The 18,861-nt window shown below is 45.6% G+C and overlaps 1 protein-coding gene across 2 annotated transcripts; it reads left to right on the top strand.

Moving 5' to 3' along the window:
• Positions 1–2,642: 2,642 nt before the first annotated feature.
• On the top strand, positions 2,643–18,580 carry cspg5b (chondroitin sulfate proteoglycan 5b). Of its 2 annotated transcripts, none has more exons than XM_069681694.1 (6): positions 2,643–3,228; positions 10,017–10,806; positions 11,873–12,061; positions 12,601–12,679; positions 14,663–14,815; positions 17,330–18,580. In XM_069681694.1, exons 1-6 carry the CDS (start codon positions 3,147–3,149, stop codon positions 18,011–18,013), a joined length of 1,977 nt encoding a protein of 658 aa, XP_069537795.1. In that variant the 5' UTR covers positions 2,643–3,146; the 3' UTR covers positions 18,014–18,580. The 2 variants fall into 2 exon arrangements, with proteins under 2 accessions (XP_069537795.1, XP_069537794.1); XM_069681693.1 differs by having other exon boundaries at positions 2,645–3,228; positions 12,601–12,763.
• The last annotated feature ends 281 nt before the right edge of the window (positions 18,581–18,861 follow it).

The following is an 18,861-nucleotide window of genomic DNA, read 5'->3' as shown; positions in this document are numbered from 1 at the left end:
AATTTACTTAAAGAGTCAGCGCCATCCTTGTAAGCCTGTTTTAACTGTATTCTGTGAACAGCTGTGTCGTGCAGATTTAATTTAAATTTTTGCTTTCAGTTTCACTTTTGTGCTTATCAGTGCGTTTCATTTTTCACTCATTCGAGACAGAAAATAATCATCTTGAATCAATTTATTAACTGATATTGTTAAGTTAAGTGAACTAGGATTATATTGATCTATAAAAACAGCGCCGTGTCCTACAAAATGCACTTTTTCAGGACTTCTGAGGCTACTAGAAAACGTAATTGCGTCATCATTACGTTAAATGAACGAATTCGCTGTTAAAAATGACACAGATGTGTGATAACCTTCACTGGTATAGAAGGAAAGGAGAGAGGCGTTCGTGGTCGTTGTCACCACCTAGTGGCAGCAAATGCTCCCTTCAACTCAGAATAAGCGTCTGGTCAGTTTACAGTATTTATATATTGTTTCACCCAACCTTTAACACTATGCATACACGTTAAACCAGGCAGGCAAAATTAGGACATTAAGAGAATACGATTAAGGGTTTAATGAGTTAGTTACTCTGCGTCTTTACTCTGCTTTATTTATATATATCTTTGTGTTTGACCTATTGGATTTTTGTTGTACTCCATTCCTGGACCTTTTCTGCCTGCCTGTTTCTTGTTGCCATTTTGCCTGCCACACAGGTCAGCCCTTGACAATAGGGTCCTACCTTCCATGTGGGTAGGGAAAGGACACATGTAGCGGGCAAAACAAGAAATAGTCTTCAGGTGATATCCCATCGATGCAGCTGGAGAAAGCTACGCATGCTTGAATTAACACTCACAGTCACTCTAACCAGGCTTTATTAATGTTGGATTGTGCTTGTGCACGGAGAGCATTAGCAGCCCATCATTTAGGTTAACTAAGGAGAACTAATGTTACTGCAGTGTTGATTGTGGCCTTATTGGCGGGGCTGGTGACACCCCTGTTACATAGTTACTCTTGGTCTATATTAACTTGACAGAACATCAACAGCCTTCAGAGGCTCTTGAATGGGGCTCACATGCCAATGACCCCCGTCTTTACGTCTTATGTGCTGAAAAGAGACTCTGCTGCTCTGAGAAGACCTCACACGGCTACCTGCTCATCATATCCACAGATATTGTATGTTTTATGGATGTAGATGTTTCATAAGCAGACTCTTCTCCACCTTAGAGATGATGCTGCGACATTGGACACACTGTGACACTGACACACACAGCGAACACACGGTAGGTGAGTTGGACATCCTGTCCACCCCTCACTGTTTAACACAGGGACAGGATGGAAAAACCAACGGGGCCTGAGCACAACATGCACACACACACACATGCATAGGGCTTGGCGTTGATTAAGGTGTGCTATTCTTCCATTCTGGTTCCCATTGAGGTCCATCTGTTCCTCCTGCACATAGCTGACCCATCCTGCCTGCAGAGAGCAGAGCACTGGAAATAATTCAATCGCTATAGGAAGAGTTTTAAAGATGGGATGTATGTCTGTGTGTATTTATTAAAGCAGATATGTGTTTGTGCGTGTGCGTGCGTGTGTGTGTGTGGGGTGGGGAGGCGGGTGCGGAAGCAATTTCGTTCTGCTCTGTTTGGCAGAGCATCAGTGAACATTTTTCTGTTGTTCCTTCTCCACCACTCTGCAGCTACATCTCTTCAACGCTGTCCGTCCATCCTCTCCTATCACACTCTCCCTCTCTTCCTCTCTTATGGCTGTCTCTTCCTCTATCTTCCTCTTCCTTCTCACACACAAACCCACTCTCTCGTCGCTGAGAGCAGAGATATGAGTTATGGATTCAGTTTAGGTATGGTGGTTTTTAGTATTATCGAAAGGGAGACAGCGGGAAGCTGCACACAGCAGGGGTTTGGATCCATTCACTCCTGATTCATTGAGCAATGACTGACATTTTTTCTCTCTAGGAACAGAGCATGTGCTCTAAATTATTCCATAATGTATTTGATGTAATCCAATTTAAGAGCAGAGTGGGTGCTCTGTGGGCCATTTTATTTGATGTGTGTGACTGTAAAGGAGACAGAGAAAGAGGAAAATGGATTAGTATCACAGAGCGGTGATTACATACATGTTTGGAAGAAATTCTATTATGGGATTTAGGGAGATAGAGCGCAAATCTATTGGTGGAATAGTAATGTGTGTGCCGAGGGTAAAATAATGGAAATTACACTTCGGAAGAGAGTGTATTCAGTGGTGGTGGGGGTCTATGCACTGGTCAGGAAAATGTGTGTGTGTGTGTGGTGGTGTGTGGGTTGGGAGGGTGGCAGATCACGCAGCAGATGCTATTGTCTGGAGCCTATATCACAATATAACAGTAAGAGGATTACTCGCCCGTGCAAACCCACACGCACACACACACACTCACACACACCTCTCTGTGTTGGCTAAAGGCACGTGCACCCAAATAACCCACTGACATATAAACACCCCCCAAAGTGACAGAGAGAGAGAGAGAGAGAGAGAGAGAGGCTGCTCACACACATTGGCTTCGATGTAAAATGGAGCATATTGACTTCTAGTGACAACAGACGCTGTTTAAATCCCTCTCTCAGCCTCATTCTACAGCAGCTTTAAGCTCAGGCTGGACTCCACTGTGTGTCTGTGTGTGCGTGTGTGTGCTGCCACTTTGACACTCAAACGCACCGTGCGCGCGCGCCGTGCCGTGCTTTGCCGCTCCTTTCTAGAGGGAAAAGCTTAACGGACCTCATGCATGAAGGCAGGCAGCATTGAACCCGGCTCATTAAAATCTCGTCTGCAGAACCCTCCGCAGGTCGCGCGCACTACTACTACAGCCCCTCGCGGTGCTGCTGGTGCTGCCGGTCGACGGACCCCAAAGCGCAGAGGGACACGCGCGCGCTAAAAGGTGTGGAGGGAAAGGCGAACTGCTCGGTACAATGGACCCGAACCAAAGCTGTTAAACGGTTCAGACACACACAGCAGCTGCGAGGGAGGATAACGGCGACATGGAGAAAACCGGCGAGATCTGAACTTTGGAGGATCTGCTGTGAGGATTAACGTACGGCCACACAATCTGACCGGTATACACCGAGGAATCATAGTTCACCGTTTGCACCAGTGTTTCACAGGGACAGGCTCACACTATGGCGCGCGCTGACGGCCGTTTGGGGACCTGGCAGGTGCTACTGACCATCTCACTGGTCATCGTCCCCCTGAACGCACACGGTAAGCCCAATGCACTATTACAGTCCCACCCTGTGCAAGAGAGAGTGTGTGTGTGTGTGTGTGCGTGTGTTTGTGCAAGAATGCGCGCACGTGCGTGAAAGAAATCACACCTGCATTGGTGTATGATATGGAAAATGACAAATGCAATATGCGGTAGGCTATGGAGCTGCAACTGCCATTTAAAATGTGGGCAGTGATGGTTGTGCACTAATCTGTCACCACTGAGAGTCTTTACGCCGACTGACAGTAACCTGCACCGACTCTGCTAATGTTCGTCTGATTTGCATGGACTCATTTATTTAAAGCATTGATAATCAATTGTGTTTCGGCATAAAATATCGTTGAGATCATATCTATAAATAAAGTTAGATTCTGAAGACTGTCAATCAACTACGTGGCTGTGCTGACAAATCCAAGTGCATGATCTGATATTTTCTGTCCCTCTTGCTGACAGCCATTGATCATGAATGACACGTGAACTGAAGCCAGGATTTGCCCAATTTCATGTGCATTCAGAGTCTCCTTCCTGTATCTATTTAACACAAAATGAGCTGACTTCTTTTAAATATAATAAGCTTAAACACTGTGCATGTGTATAAGGATGAAAGACAGGCCCGTGGGTGTAAGAGAGAGAAACAGACATATGACAGTTAAATACTGCAGCTGCGTCTCGCCACCGCGGTGCGTGGCCCAGACAAAGGCGGGATTAGGTGCACCGTGGCCGGGCTACAGGAGGCCTATTCACGGCGCTGAAAGGATTGAATTCCTCCAGACATTCAGGGGGATGCCCGAGACAACACACCTCTCCCTCCTTTAGCCCTCTCATTTACTGTCCATCCCTTAAGACAAGCAGCGTGGGAACATTTAACACAGCCTCACTCTACATGCTCGCGCGAGCGCTGGGAATAGTGAAAATGTGGGAAACCTTTGAAATGTAGAAATGAGCGCTGCCGCCGCTGCCCAGCAACAGGGTGGCTCGTGCACGCAGAGGGTCGCCGGGGTTCACGTGGGCACGCGCCGCCACTGTTTTTTAACCGCCCCCCACCCCTTCTCGGCGCATCTCGCGCCCTCAATGTGTAACCAGGCGTTAACACAGTGACATATTGACCGGTAAATAGGCTATGAGCCTGATGTCCTGTCTCTCACACTGTAAACCCCAGGGAGCACGTGCATTGCTTCCGATTTCACTTAGAGCAATGTAGGTGAATCTTCATTAATTTCACTAGAAATGTGGAGAAAAAATTGAAAATGTGTATTTTTCCAACATTAAATCGGTCATGGGAAAGGAGATTAAATGGAAAACCAGCACAGACAGCGGAAGTACTGCCGGAATATTGCTTTAATGTTCCAATAAAGGCGAACGATGAATCACAATCCAATGATTACCTCATTACTCAGGCAAGCCAAATTTAATACTGCAACTGAGGCACAGAGTTTAGCTTCCAGGTCTGTGATATTAAATGATCAGATAAACTGCAAATTGTTTTCATTATTGATCCGTTTCCCAGTTATTTAGGCTATTGATACATTGTTTGGCCTGATGCCAGTAAACAGGGGAAGCTGCCAATCATAATTTCCTCAAGCCAAAGATGACATCTTTAAAGTACTTGTTTGTGGAATCAGGTATTTTTGTATTTGTTAAATATAGCCCAGAATCATAAGTTCAATCATTTCAGCTCTGTGTAAAGCCAACAAATCAATCCACGGGCACTAAATCTATAAACATTGCTTCCTTGATGTAGCCATGTAAAGCAACATGGATCAAATCCAGACTCCCAGGTGCTCCACAGTGTGAGCGCGTGTTTGTGTGTGCGCTGTGTATGCATACTGTGAGGTCCATCTGCCCTGTAGCCCCAGAAATCTCCTGATATGTCACAATAGATCAGATCATCAGTATCACCTGCTCCCTTTATTCACACTCGTGCACACGCAGGTGGAGGTATATGACTATTTATAGATTTGAACAACAAAACTGGACAGAGGAAAAAAAAGGTGGGTGTGGCAGATTGGGTTGAATAAACAAAATGAGCCTTGTGAATGTGGGTAATTACAAGGCTGCTGGGATTCTGTGCTCGAGCCAATCACAGCGACCTATTCGTGACGGTCTCAGCGTGATGCCAGAGGTGAGGAGCTACACAGCAGTTTAAGGTGTAAATCACGCCATTTCTAAAAGGGATGTCAAATTGCTGAGAAGGGGCTCGTGCATTTAAATTGCTCGTCTTGCTCTTGTAACCTCTTCATGTTCCCCTTTTGCTCTCGTAATCGGTGTGAGACTGCCGGCTGCTAGCAGGAAGCTGCATCTAAATCTCGACAGGGAACAAATTGGCAGATTGAACCTTTTAAATAAAATTTGAATCGGCTGCAATCAGTTTAAACTTGTTGGGGCATGTCTATCGCTTTCTCAAACTGTGAAGCGTTCAAGTTCGCTCCGCCACAGTTTTCCCAGAGATGGAGTTGGCATATCAACACTCACTGACTGGCAGGCTGATTGATTGAAAAACAAGAGAGCGAAGGAGCAAAACACTGGATTCTCTGTTTCCACTGCAACTCCCTCGCCCCAGTCCTCCTTTCAACATGGCACCTCTTTACATCTCACCATGGCAACTGCAGTGTGTGTGTGTGTGTCTTTCTCTGTGAGTGTGTGTGTGAGGTGGATCTCATGGTTCCTCTGCCACCACTAGTCTTCGTGACTCGAGGCACGTTCAGATGGTTTTAGTATTAGCCCTGAATGGAAGTGCCAGACACTGAACGCAGTGATCTCATTGGACACAGCGATTTGAAGGAGGCAGTGGGAGAGAGGCCGTCCAGCCAAGTATTTTGTCAGTGGAAAGTGTGGAAATAGGTCCTTGAAATTCAGTAAACTGTGGGAACATTACCTCAAGTGCAGGAAAAATGTTCCCAAAAGTATGCAACAGCAGGCTCGGTATTTCTTTCTTTCTTTCTTTCTCTACATAATCTGACCTTTTGGGATATACAAACATTTTCATGCCAAGTTAGATCTCAAAATAGTTAACACTCCACTCTGTGTATGCTAACAATACTGCCAGGAGCCAGTTAGCACAGTTTAGCAAAAACATTTGGAACCGCAACATCGGTCCAAAGGTAACAAAACACTCTTACCAACACCTCTTAAGCTCACAAATTTTCTTTAGAGGTGCTAATTAGTAAATCATGTTATCTTTGGTTGGAGCAAGGTAAGCTGTTTCTTCCTCTTTCCAGTCTGTGTGTAAACTTAGCTAACCAGCTGCTTGTCACAATTAGCATACAGCGGTATCAATCTTCTCATCTAGGCTAACTCTCAGCAAGACAGTGAATAAACCCAGCAGGTTCATTCCTTCTTCATTCATTTATTCTTTCTTTTTTTCTGTCCTCCTTGGCCCCTTAGGGGACATTTTGGAAAATAAACATTTTCTTGTAGAGTTAATGTAGAAAATTGATGCCACTCTACTGCTGGCAGACAGTTAGCATAGCTTAGCTTAAAACAGTAAGAATAGCCAGATGGCTCTGTCCAAAGGTAACTAAACCCTCTCACCAGCACCTAAGCTCAGAAATGTCCATTACAGGTGCTAAAAGGTGGATTTTGTTAGCTTTGGACATAGCAAGGTAAGCTATTTGTCCCTGTCTTTGTGCTAAGTTAAGCTAACCAGCTGCTTGCTGTATCTTTCCATTTAGCATACAGTGGTGTTTATCTTCTCTTATAACTTTCAGCAATAAAATAAATACTTTCCCAAATGTACTACTTATAAGTTAATAGATTAATCCACACTGTCACATATCGAATAGTGAATAATATAATTTGTATCTGTTTGCATCTCCTCATCAATATCATATGATGTTTGCTTTGTGTTAAATCTACAAACCCAATCATTTATGTTTTTAATACTGTAGTGTTAGATCAAGTTAAAATCTTCTTCATGCCTTAAGCATAATTTTATTTTACATATTTCCCCAGAATTTAGCCACAAAGGTTTAGTATTTTTGGAAACTTAAGGATCTCCACCTGATTTTAAAAGAGTTCTGTGGGTTTGAACAACTTCTGGCTGCACTGAGTGAGTTTGAAATGACTTGCTCATTGATTCAAAGGATAAGGAGTTCAGGTCAGTCCGTACCTCTCTCTGCTCTCTCTTTTCTGTTTCTTTCTCTGCCTCCGTGACTTTCTAGAGCTTGCAAAGAACAGGAGAAGTGCCTGACCGGCCAGTCTCTAACCTATAGCTCTAAATCCGAATCTAATCCTCACCCAGTCTTGGTCACTAGAGCACATTAGTCAATCAGTCAATGTGCCTAATCCTACATCTCCACGGTCTGATTACACGGCAGTCTTCAGCTCTCGTTGTGATTTCTTTGATAATTAATCACTTTGTGTTTAACCATGAATAGACTGGAGACAAATTCCTTGTATCTGTACACATACTTGGCAAATATTTTTTTTGCTAGGTGCTAAGTTGTTTTTTTTTGCTGAGCCAAACTTGTCCCCAAATCAACTCTAAGAAAAACAGGTTGTACGTGTTTTTATTGTACCGTTTGTCAAATTCAGCTGAATTCATGTTGACATAACAGTATTCTCAGTGAAAACAAGCCTGTACAGCCTAAGGCATCTCTGCAGAATACTATAGGGAGCATTTAAATTTTTCACATCTCATCCTTGGGCCACAGTCTTTATCAAACAAACAGAGCCGGTACATTGGGATAAGCTTCAATCCACAAAAGAAAAATGTTATATGTGTGTATACAAGTCTTTGTTTATCATTTTTTCATCTATGTTTGACAAGAATATAACTGACAAAATCCCATTGTGCTCTGTCCTTGATGTAGTGTTGACAATAAGATTATGTCACTGGATCAATCGATGTTACATATTAGAGTCTGTTTACTGGTCATGGAGAGTGCTGCTAAGCCTTTGAAAACAGCTGTATAATGTCTCCAGCGACTCTGGAGGAGCTTTGTCAAGTCAGAGAAAATAACTCCGGGGATGTCAACTCCCCAATGATTAATCCCTATGAATCTGCCAAAAAGAAGCATAGTCACCTCGCCTGGAACGGGAAGACTGAGGCTAACTCTTGGAGCAAGATCTGGGGTAAAGCTCGCCAGTGAGCATCTGGTGGCTGGGCTTTCATCCATGGGGCGCAACTGAAAGCGCTACATGGATCTACCACCCTGCGGGCCCACCACCCTCAGGGACAGGCATGCGGGTCAGGTGCGCAAGCGGGGCAGCAGGCAAAAGCGAGGCAGCAGGCGTGCTGATCCCAAGCATTGCAGACTAGCTCTAGGAATGTAGACTGTCACCAAGGATGTTAGGAGCTAGTGTGGGATGTGGAGCCTTACCAGCAAGATATAGTTTGGCTAATTTCCACATACAGCAAGGTGCTAGACTCCTAACTCAGAGTTGCCCAGGGTGAGAGGCGCCTGGTGGTTGTTGGGATACTCTCAAGCCCCCGGTTAAGCACTGTTGTGTTAGAGTTTTCTCAAAGGAATAAGAGGGTCACCTCCTTGTGAATGCAAGTTGAAGAGTGGAAGGCACTGACTGTAGTTTGTGCGTCAGCACCAAATATAAGTTCAGAGCTTGCAGCCTCTCTGGGCGGAGTCCTGGAAAGGGTTCTGTCTAGCGACTCGAAAGTTCTGCTGGGGGATCTTTAACACCTACCTGGGCAAGGTTACAGACACCTGGAGCAGGGTGATTGGGAGGAATGGCCTGCCCGATCTGGTTCAGATTGTGGTGTTTTGTTATTGGGCCATCTAGTGATGGATTGGTTGTAACAAACACCATGTTTAAGCATAAGGCAATTACTAAGTGGACCTTGTTGAGCGCACCCCAAGCCAAAGATGGATGATCTACTTTGTTGTTGTATCATTAGGTCTGTGGTCATTTGTCTTTGACACTCAGGTAAAGAAAGGAGCAGAACTGCTGAGTGTGATCAGAAAGCTGCCAGACAGATCTGAGAAACCTAAATGTGTAGTGGGGATGAACTGGCAGAGGCCAATGAACGCAAGGTCTTAGACCCCAACCTTAAGAAGAATTTCTCATTCCTTCACTGAGCGGTGAAGGAAGCCCTGATGACAGGTACCATGGGACTAGTAGGGCTATTGCTTCAGAAGCAAAAACCCTCGTTGTGGGAGGAGTTCGGGGGGGCTATCGTGTAAGGCTCAGGGCTTGGCTGAAGCTGTTTTTAGCAGGGGTGGAGAACTGCTGACACAGACTGGGGATATTGTTGAGCGGTGGAAAGAACCCCTTGAGGAACTCCTGAACCCAACCAATATATCCTCTGATAAGCAGTCAGAAGTTCAAAGACTTAGGGGATATCACTGAGTTAGTCAAGAATTACCTCAGTGGCAAGGAGCCAGGTGTAGATGAGATTCATCCTGAGATGCTGAAGGCTTTGGATCATGACCTGTGATCACGTTCCCCCGGGGGTCCTGGAGTGGTATTGAGGGAAAATGGGGTTCCGGGGCCATTGCTACGAGCCATCCATTCCCTGTTAAACCAAAGGGAGAACTGTGTCCGCATCCTCGGCAAAAAGTCAGACAAGAACCCAGTGGGTGTTGGCTGTTTGGCTGAAATCAGCTGACAGAGCTATGGGTTTTACTCTGTGACCAAACAGGAGCTTGCTAAAATTAGCTTTCACTTAACTTTAACTATACAAATGGTAACTGTTCATTAGAGGCAATCAAGTTGGAACTATGGGAAACGCTTTTGGAGCTTGACCCATGACAAATCTTACAGATCTCCTAACTTTATGACAAAAGATTGCTATGTTGCTCCTTTAATGCTTTTTTTTGTGTCCGACTAACAGGGAGGCATTCACTTGCCAAGCACCATCATCACCACAACCAATCATCTGTCAACAAGGAGGCCTTGAATACCAGGATGGTGCTCAGCGATGACTCAGCAGAGAGGGACCACCTGATTGGAGCAGGGCTCTCGCTCGGAGCTACACTCCCGCTCAGCTCCACCAAACGCCATCATTCTCAGAAACACGGCCACTTAGACTTCGTAGAGGAGGACACACCTGCGGGGGAGGAGCTAACAGCTGGAGGGGCGGGTCCGGACCAGCCGGGAAACCCCATGTCTGATGACGTCATCACCGTGGAGTTTCACAGCCCTGCGCCGGATGTTGTGCCCTCTGATGGTGCTCTGGATTGGGCCAAAGTCCCAAAACCCCAGAAGCAAAAAGGGGGAGACCCCACTGCATGGACGCTTTCTGACTTTTACGACTACCTTTCCCCTGATGATGACCTCTCTGCGTTAGATGCGACCCCAGAACCGGAACTCACCCCCTCACCCCCGGCTGACATGGAGGACGAGAACCCGCTCCTGGCAGGTGCTCCCGCTGTTCCTGACAACGTGAGGCCTAACGTGAGGCCTAAAGTAGAAAGCAGGCCCCCCTTACCGGATACTCCCAGGCCAGGGCTGGGCAAGGTTGATGGGTTAAATTTAGCTGGCGCCATAGGGGCTGACGGCTGCAGACTGGGCTTTGTGCGCTCTGGGCCTGGTGTGTGTGTGTCTCAGTGTGACGTTGAACCCAATTTCTGCTTCAATGGAGGAGTGTGCACCGTTGTGGCAGGGATGGGAGCCTTCTGCAGGTGAGAAAAATTAGCTTATTAGCTTATAGCTTATTTGCTATCCTTAGGTAAATTGTAAGTGCACTGTCTTCCTCTTTTAATCATGTTTCGTGAAAAAAACTTAGGTTATGTCAGTTTTTTTAGCAATTATAGACAGGAAGTGACCTTTTAGGGGAAACTGGTACACATCCATATGCTCATACAGTATGTGGCAGCAGGGGTGTTTTGGGGGGGTTGTTAGGCGCTAATACATTCCCCTTTTTAATTATCTGGTTGGGACGATTCCCAATATGTTCCCTCTCCGGCACAAAGGAAAAGATTTAGGACACTTCAGAGAAGCATTCACACTCACGCACACACACGCATTGAGATAGAAGGTCTGGCTTAATGTGTCATGAGGGTTCGTCAAGATCACAGCAGGGTCGCCAAAGGATTAGCTCAGTTTTGGAAGCGGGGGGGGCGGCAAGAGTGTGTGGTGACAGCTGATGTAGTCACACACATAGAAAGTACCAGGAAGATGACAATGCCATAAGGTCAGAGAGGGACACACTTATAAACAAACACACACTCCTTGTGCGTGTACGCACACATTCACATGCACCACGCCTTGATAGCACCATCTGTCCTCTCCTGTGGCCTCGCTGTATGCTTGGAGGTAAACTGTTGCTCGTGTCACCATACCTGCAGAGTAACAGCACACACATACTCACACTGAGTCACGCAGGCGTAATTCCAACACATGCTCAAAAACTTGCATGCGATTGCACAGTAAAAGACAAGAATATGGAAAAGACACACACACACACACACATGTATGCACGCACGTATCCTGATCCTTTGATCTCATTAAGAGCTGGGCTGCAGGCCGAATCCCCGCTTTGCTGGGCAGACCTCGGGACACATGTCATCAGCTCTGAGGACCATTTTACACCCTCTGCCGTGGCTTACATGCTTTAGCTATACATATGGTAAACACACTAGTGCAGTGGGTATACTCTATTATTAATCTTCCTGGTCTTTTGTATGCAGCAGGTGTGTTTTTCTGGCCACAAAATGAACACGCTCAAAATGTCGCCACTTTTTTCAGGTGCAACGTGCAGGACTACATCTGGAACAAAGGCACCCGCTGCGATTGGATGGTCACGGAGTTCCAGGTGCTCTGTGTGGTGGTGGGCGTGTCCTCTGTGGTGCTCATCCTCCTCTTCATGATCATTGTATTCTTTGCCAAGAGGCTGCACCGCCTCAAGAACGAGAACAAGCGCCTTCGCAAACGCAGGTGTGTGTGTGTGTGTGTGTGTTACTGGGAGGTGAGAGTGTAAAAATATGCATTGTGAATTACATGACTGTGTAGGTGCTAAGGAAGGGGGCTATATCTGTGTCAGCCTAATTCCTGGAAGACTCTCTACAACCACATGACTGATAGAGCATGTTCAATACAGATTATTAATAGATCATAGAAACAGCATGAGAATTAGAGAGAGAGGGGAGCTAAAGAGAGATAAAGATGAATGTGGAACAAGCAGTGAACAGTGGGAAATCTATTTAATCAAATCCAATTTGATTTATACTCGCCAGCTCTAAAGCCGGCCTTTAGAGTTGATCTAAATCCTTTTAGTATCTACTCAATAATTTACGTTCTTAGACTGCCATGATGAATTTTTCAGTGTGATATGTGTCTACCAGAGGAATTAACCCAAGTTTCACGCTGTGCGAGGCAACAGCGCAAACACACAGATCCTGAACGGCGCAGAACGCTAAATAAACACAGGGACAAATATTTATGACACATCTCTCTCTGCCTTTGCACTCTTGCAGTAAATTCCGCCCACAGAGCACCGAGCCACAGACGGACGGCCTCTCCGTTTCCACAACAGCCGACGGCTCGCAGCCAAACGTAAGGAAACTGTGCGACACCCCTCCGCCCGCCCCTCAAGCTCACACACACAACCTGGCGTACTATGACAACATTATCTGTCAGGTACGCCCCAGCTCTCCTCGTGTTTATTCTCTTTTTTCTCTCCTCCCGTTCGTCTTCTTCGTCTGACTCTGTCGTCTCACTTGCATGTACAGCTTCATTTACCTCTATCTTTTGTCCCTTTTTCATTCACTATGTCCACTCCTATGCTTTCTCTCTGCCTGCACATACGGTGATTTTATTTTGGCATCTAATCCCCCCTGTTTCCCTGTGAAAGTAGTAACTTCTCATTGTGATTGTCGACTAAATTTTTGAATGTACACTATGTGTGTGTTTAACGCTTTTCACACACAACCATCCCCTCAGAGGCCATCAGCAGCCGGCTATAACTGGGACTATAAACCCAGAAACCCTTATAACCACTTCCAGGTAAGCAGAGTGTTAAACGCCCACATCGTCTGCAGCAGTTCCCCTCCCTGGCTTTGCTTTGAACGCACCCTATGCAACCGCTAGATGCCAGAGTTTGGCTCTACTTTCTGCTGCAAACCTCTACTCCTTAAACACTGTAGGTGAAATGATTAATCGCCTCCCGCCGGGCTTCCTGCAGCCAGTTGTCCGCGGGTGTTATGTAGTCTCTGCTGTAAGTTCCCACAGTTGCTGCCTCTCTTACCTGTGCCTCTGCAGCTTCCTGAAAAGCTAAATAAGGAACTGGTCCTCCATTTTGTTTTAACTGCTTGTGCCAATAAAGCTTAGACAGCCATTTTAGGGTCCAGGTTTCCCATTTTCTACCCTCCAGAAGGCTGTGCATGTAGCGCCTCTATGAAGTGGATTTCATTGTGTAGCAGCATGTGTGTGTGTCCTTGAATATAAATGTGTATGCATTATTTTTTATCTGTCTGTATGTGTCGGGGGGGTTGGTGTTCACAGGCAGATTTATGTGTGCCCATGTCTGGTATCCATCAATCATACACCCCTACTGCGTTTTTAAACCAACATATAAGGTCACTGATGCCTGGTTTAAATTCTAATCTTGGTAAATGATGTTGAATCTTGTTAATGAGGAAGATGTAAACAGAGATTACAAAGTCGATGAGATCAAAAGAACAAAGCCACTTTGCTCACGTGACTTTTTGATCTTGTTGTTTCTGCTGCTAAAGGCCGCTTAGCAAGTTTTGTCCAACAGTAGCCAGAGTGACTGATCGATGGCGCCCTACTTACAGCCCGCTGAGCCCATGACCTTCATATGTCTGTGCCAATCAATCGATGGCACATGCAGATGTCCCCGGACCCAATAGTTTTGTCATCATACAAACACAGCTCCTCTCACTGATGACTGCATTCATTTCCTGCATTTAACACAAACACACACACACGCACGCTTGCAAACACAAAGCACACACTGATGGATTTTTAACACATTCATTTTCACTCCATTACCCCTTACTTTGCTGGGATAAATCGAGTGAACGCATTATGACTTGTCTTTACAAGCAGATGCTCTCAGAGCTCTGCTGGCATTTCCGTGCAGTGGTTGTAGATGAGTGACAGAGACTCTCGGATGCTCTAAATGTCAGGTCGGGAGGCTAAAAAGCCCCTGCGGACACACGGTCTGCAATGCAGTTTTGTAAATGTCAGAGGTCCGGTTGGTATTTTCTTAAACGCTGAGGCGCGATTAGCTGAGATAAGGTCCAGCCTATACAGTGACCTGTACTAGTCTAAATCGAATGATTATTTGTAGCATTGCGAAGAGAGTTTAGACATTATATTTTAGTTTACGTTCACCTTTAAACAGTCACAAGTGTTTGGAATATGACTTAGGCAATACAAGAAAGCTCTATATACGTCCACACACACCCAAAGACTCAAAGGTTTGCAAAGCATCCAAATAACTGTGTCCTCTGTCTGTGTGTATAATGAGGTGTATTTGTATGTTAATAAAAGTCCCAAAAATCTCCCCCGCAGGATGACCCCCACAAGCAGGAGGACCCCGCCAAGTCCCCACAAGCCAAGGAAGAGGGCTCCATGAACATCCTCAACTCCCACTCCCCCAAACACGAGAACAACCGCCCCACCTCTGTCGCCCACACTCCCAACAACACAGAGGAGAACGCTGAGGTAAACGCGCTCCAGAACAACCTGGTATAATATCACCGCCTGGCAAAGTGTGCAGCGGGGAGACCAACATATTAGATGCACACACTAACAACAGCAAATTACGACAGGCTAACATTGTTTACACCTTGGAAAGTGCATAATGTGTGTTTTAAACACGCCGATCAGGCCCTAATGTCAAAATTAAGCACAAGATGAATTTAAGGACACATTGAGAAGCACAATAGTCGTGTTTACAAGGCCGCCATGCCAATGCTGATCATATAGTGGCGCCGCTGCCTCCCTTCTTCCCTCCACCCTCCTCTTCTGCTGGACTAAAATCTCTGGCTTGGACAAACTAATGACTGACCTTCCTCTCTACTGATGCCCTGCCTTGGTCTCTGGCCAATGAACTCTCGCTCCTTCATCGTCTCCTCTCCTGTTTCCCCCCAAACCCCGCCCCCTTCACCTCTGCCTGCCCCGCCTTACTGTCTCTCTCTCTGCTCGCATGCATTGGTGTTATCGACGAAAAAAAGTGTCTGAAAATTTGCAAAAGAAGTACGTGGAAATCAAGTGAATCTGTATTTGCGAAATATTCATGTTTGCTAATAAGTGGATATGTCTAGATTACATGAGGTCAAAGTAATTGCTTGGAGTTGATATTTGAATCTATATACATATATATAACACACGCTGTGTCTTGGTTTTCAATGTGATTTATAATACTTTAATGTACTTGAGGTTCTTTTGTACTTTTTTGGGTATACATGGAGGATTATAGTTCACAGTTGTTGGAATAAATCTTTTTAATTTTACCCAGCTTGTCCCTGCGTGTTGCTATAAGCTCTACTTTCCCTCCAGCCTCTCTCTCTCTCTCTCTCTCTCTCTTACTCGCTCGCGCTCTCTGTCTCTGCATGTCTGCTCATGATGAAGCTAACTACTGCCCAAACCGCTCCCATGCTAATAATAACCGAATGCACGGCTGACCCTGCTTTTGTGCTACAGTAGGCTGCTCACAGATTACACCACACAAACAAAGGAGACTGAGGGCCAATTCAGCACCACGGACAGCTCTCCAAAATGAACCGAGGCTGCCGCCAGAGTAACTGTGTTTTAATTTATCTCCACCTCTCCTGTCCTTCAGTTTTTATTAATATTGAAATATCTGTTATGAGCTTTAATGTAATATTCCTGTCAGTACTTGTTACACAAACCGAACTTCACCTTTATTTCTACTGTAACACTCACGTGTTCACATTGTGGACCATGACCGTTTCACTTTGAACTCACAACCAATTTCACTAATTATTTGTTAAATTATTGAATATTTATCTATCTATATATTTATTTAAGGTCTATTTCTCTGTGTGTAATTCTCTTCATTTGTGCTTGTCATCTGTTGTGTATACATGGATGGATTATTTAATGAGCTTACAGATCACAGGCCACTTTCCCAGACTTTTGTATACGTCTTTAAGGAAGTATAATACAGTATTCCTACACCTTTAGCAAGCGCTAAATACTGATCACGAGCAGTTTTCAACCAATATCAGAACCTCAGAGCTACAGTTAAAGCTACTTTACCCAATATTTTTTATAAATCTGAATCATATGACTTCTTGTAAAGTTGAGAAAGTGGTTGTTTGTAGTGATGAACACAGAGATTTGTCCCCTGTTTCTGCAGCTCCCCTGAGGTTAACTTGAGTTTTATTGAATTTTTCAGCTCATTGAGCTTCACTATTTCGCTACTCTGTCATAGCAGGTAAATGTTTTTTAGTGAAAAAGCTTTAAAATAAACCCTCTGTACTCTACCTGCTCAGCTACAAACGACAGACATCCAGAGATAGTGACTGGCTGATGATCAAAGTGGTGCATTTAGCAGCTAAGGTGCTGTGTTCACTGACATGTTATCAGAGCCCCGCCATGCCTATGAAAAGATTTAAAGGACCAGTGTGTAAGATTAAGCATGAGTGCAATTATATTCCTCCCACAGTCCAAAGACATGCTCGTTAGGTTCATTGGCGACTCTAAATTGTCTGAAGGTGTGAGCGTGAAAGGTTGTCTGTCTCTATGTGTCAGCCCTGTGATTGACGGGTGATCAGTACAGGGTGTAACCCCGCCTCTCGCCCAATGACAGCTGGGATTGGCTGCAGCCCCCCGCAACCCTAAAAAGGATAAGCGGTATAGATAATGGAAGGATGGATCTACAGAAGGAGCCTACCAAGTTACACTTCCAAATTCTACAGTAGCCTGGAAAGGACAAATCAAATACAGGATTTTGGAGTTTTCTGAACTTTTGTGGCCACCATAGGTTGCGGAAGGATGGGGATAGTGAGGGGAGTAGTTATCAGTTAGTTGCGACCTACCTCTAGATGCCACTAAATCCTACACACTGGTCCTTTTAAACATTGTAGAAGATGTTGTGCCCAGCGGCCTATTGTCTCATACTTCATCCATATTTTCATTTCACATTTTTTTTCCTCTGTGTCTGTCCCTGCATTGTTGTATCCTTCTCCACTTGCTATATTTCCACATCAGGATGGAGTCACTATCGGCCTGGAAGTGCTCCTCCCCAAAGACGCCAAGCTCCACCCAGAGACCAGGCCGCCCCTCCAGTATGACGTCTTCCTCTACAAGGTCGGAGACAACAATGGAGACTCTGCCGCCTCTCCCGGCCAAGCTCCTCCTGCTCACAGCTCAAACCCAAACTTCTCTCATCCCATCCCAAGATCACCCAAATCACCCAAAACACCCAGAACGCCTAAGACACCCAAGTCGCCAAAGGTGCCAAAGTCACCCAGACACACTAAAGAGCACCAGCACAGTCCCCGTGAACCCTTATCTGGGAGACATTCCTCGCCTTGCCGTCACCCCTCACCCAGCCGCCACCCATCACCCAGCCGCCACCAATCACCCAGCCGCCACCCATCACCCAGTCGTCACTCTGCGCCTGGGTGCTATTCTTCCCCCACCCGCCATCCATCCTCCCACCACTCGCCCTCTCAGTACAAATGCATGCCAACCTACCCCTCCTCCTCGCCTCAGTTACGCAGGCCCAGAGGTCGGTCACAGCCTCCCAGCTCAGAGCACGAGGAGGCTAGGAGAGAGATGTCGCACATCCGCCCCTCACCCTCATCTCCTCACCTCACCCAGCCTCCTCCGTCACCGTCCAAGGTGAAGTACAGCCCGGTCAGCACCCGCTCCCTGCCTCCACTCTCCTGACCGGGGCCTTCACCAAGCCTGGAACCCACACGTTCGAACGCACAAACATCTGTCATAATCTAATCTGTCCAGCGATCATGGCTCTAACTCTAATTAGTGATTTGTAGATCATGTATCCATCCATCCATCCATCCATCCTCCCCACATTTATACCTGGAGGACTTCACCTTGTCTTTGCCCATGGAGCCAGAAAAGTACAACTGGGACAACTTTGCACCACCCTCTCTCAAACTCAGACCTGAGTGCACCAAAACCCATACATAAAACACTGTGTAGTCAAAAATTACACATTCACACTTGTAAATAACAACTTCTCAAAGCTCAGGTTTCTGCTCACACAAGCACAAAATGAACCGCTAGCCAACAAGTGAACACACTCTCCTAGCACGGTGCCAACGTCAGCGACTGCTGAGGATAAAGGTTTTATAGAGGTTTACCACATTAGCCTTAGTTTTATCAATGGTTTATGTAAATTTTTTGCTACTCAGTGTGTAAGATTATGTCATGTTTTCACAGGCTTTTTTTGTATGTTTTTCATGTTTCTAATCCTCAATAAATAGATAATGCAACAAAGAGTGCAGTGTTTTGTTCTCAACGTGGAGAAAGCTGAGAGGAACGAACAAAGACTATAACAGACTCAGCAAGGCAAGTGGAAGAGACAGGATTGTCCTTACGTGTTACCAAACTGCATGTAAAATAAATAGAAAGGACTCTGCTGTCCCCTTGTGGACACAGCAAACTGAGCACCAAGAACAGCCAAACCTAATTCTACAGCTTCTGGTACATTTCAGGTGTAAAAAAAAAAAAATAAAAGCAATAAATCACATGTTAGCTGCCTTGCTAATCCT

The sequence above is a fragment of the Semicossyphus pulcher genome, unplaced genomic scaffold (assembly GCF_022749685.1).
Source record: "Semicossyphus pulcher isolate SPU_LCO1_2020_fin unplaced genomic scaffold, fSemPul1.0.p SCAF_5, whole genome shotgun sequence".
In the NCBI taxonomy this organism is placed as follows: domain Eukaryota; kingdom Metazoa; phylum Chordata; class Actinopteri; order Labriformes; family Labridae; genus Semicossyphus; species Semicossyphus pulcher.
This window is presented reverse-complemented; position numbering and strand designations above follow the sequence as displayed.

Excerpts from the sequence above, each read along its gene's own strand:
- cspg5b (XM_069681693.1), top strand. The coding sequence starts at position 3,147 with ATGGCGCGCGCTGACGGCCGTTTGGGGACCTGGCAGGTGCTACTGACC. Across the intron at positions 3,229-10,016 it reads CGTCCCCCTGAACGCACACG|GGAGGCATTCACTTGCCAAG; the intron begins GTAAGCCCAATG and ends TCCGACTAACAG. Across the intron at positions 12,764-14,662 it reads ATGACAACATTATCTGTCAG|GATGACCCCCACAAGCAGGA; the intron begins GTACGCCCCAGC and ends TCTCCCCCGCAG.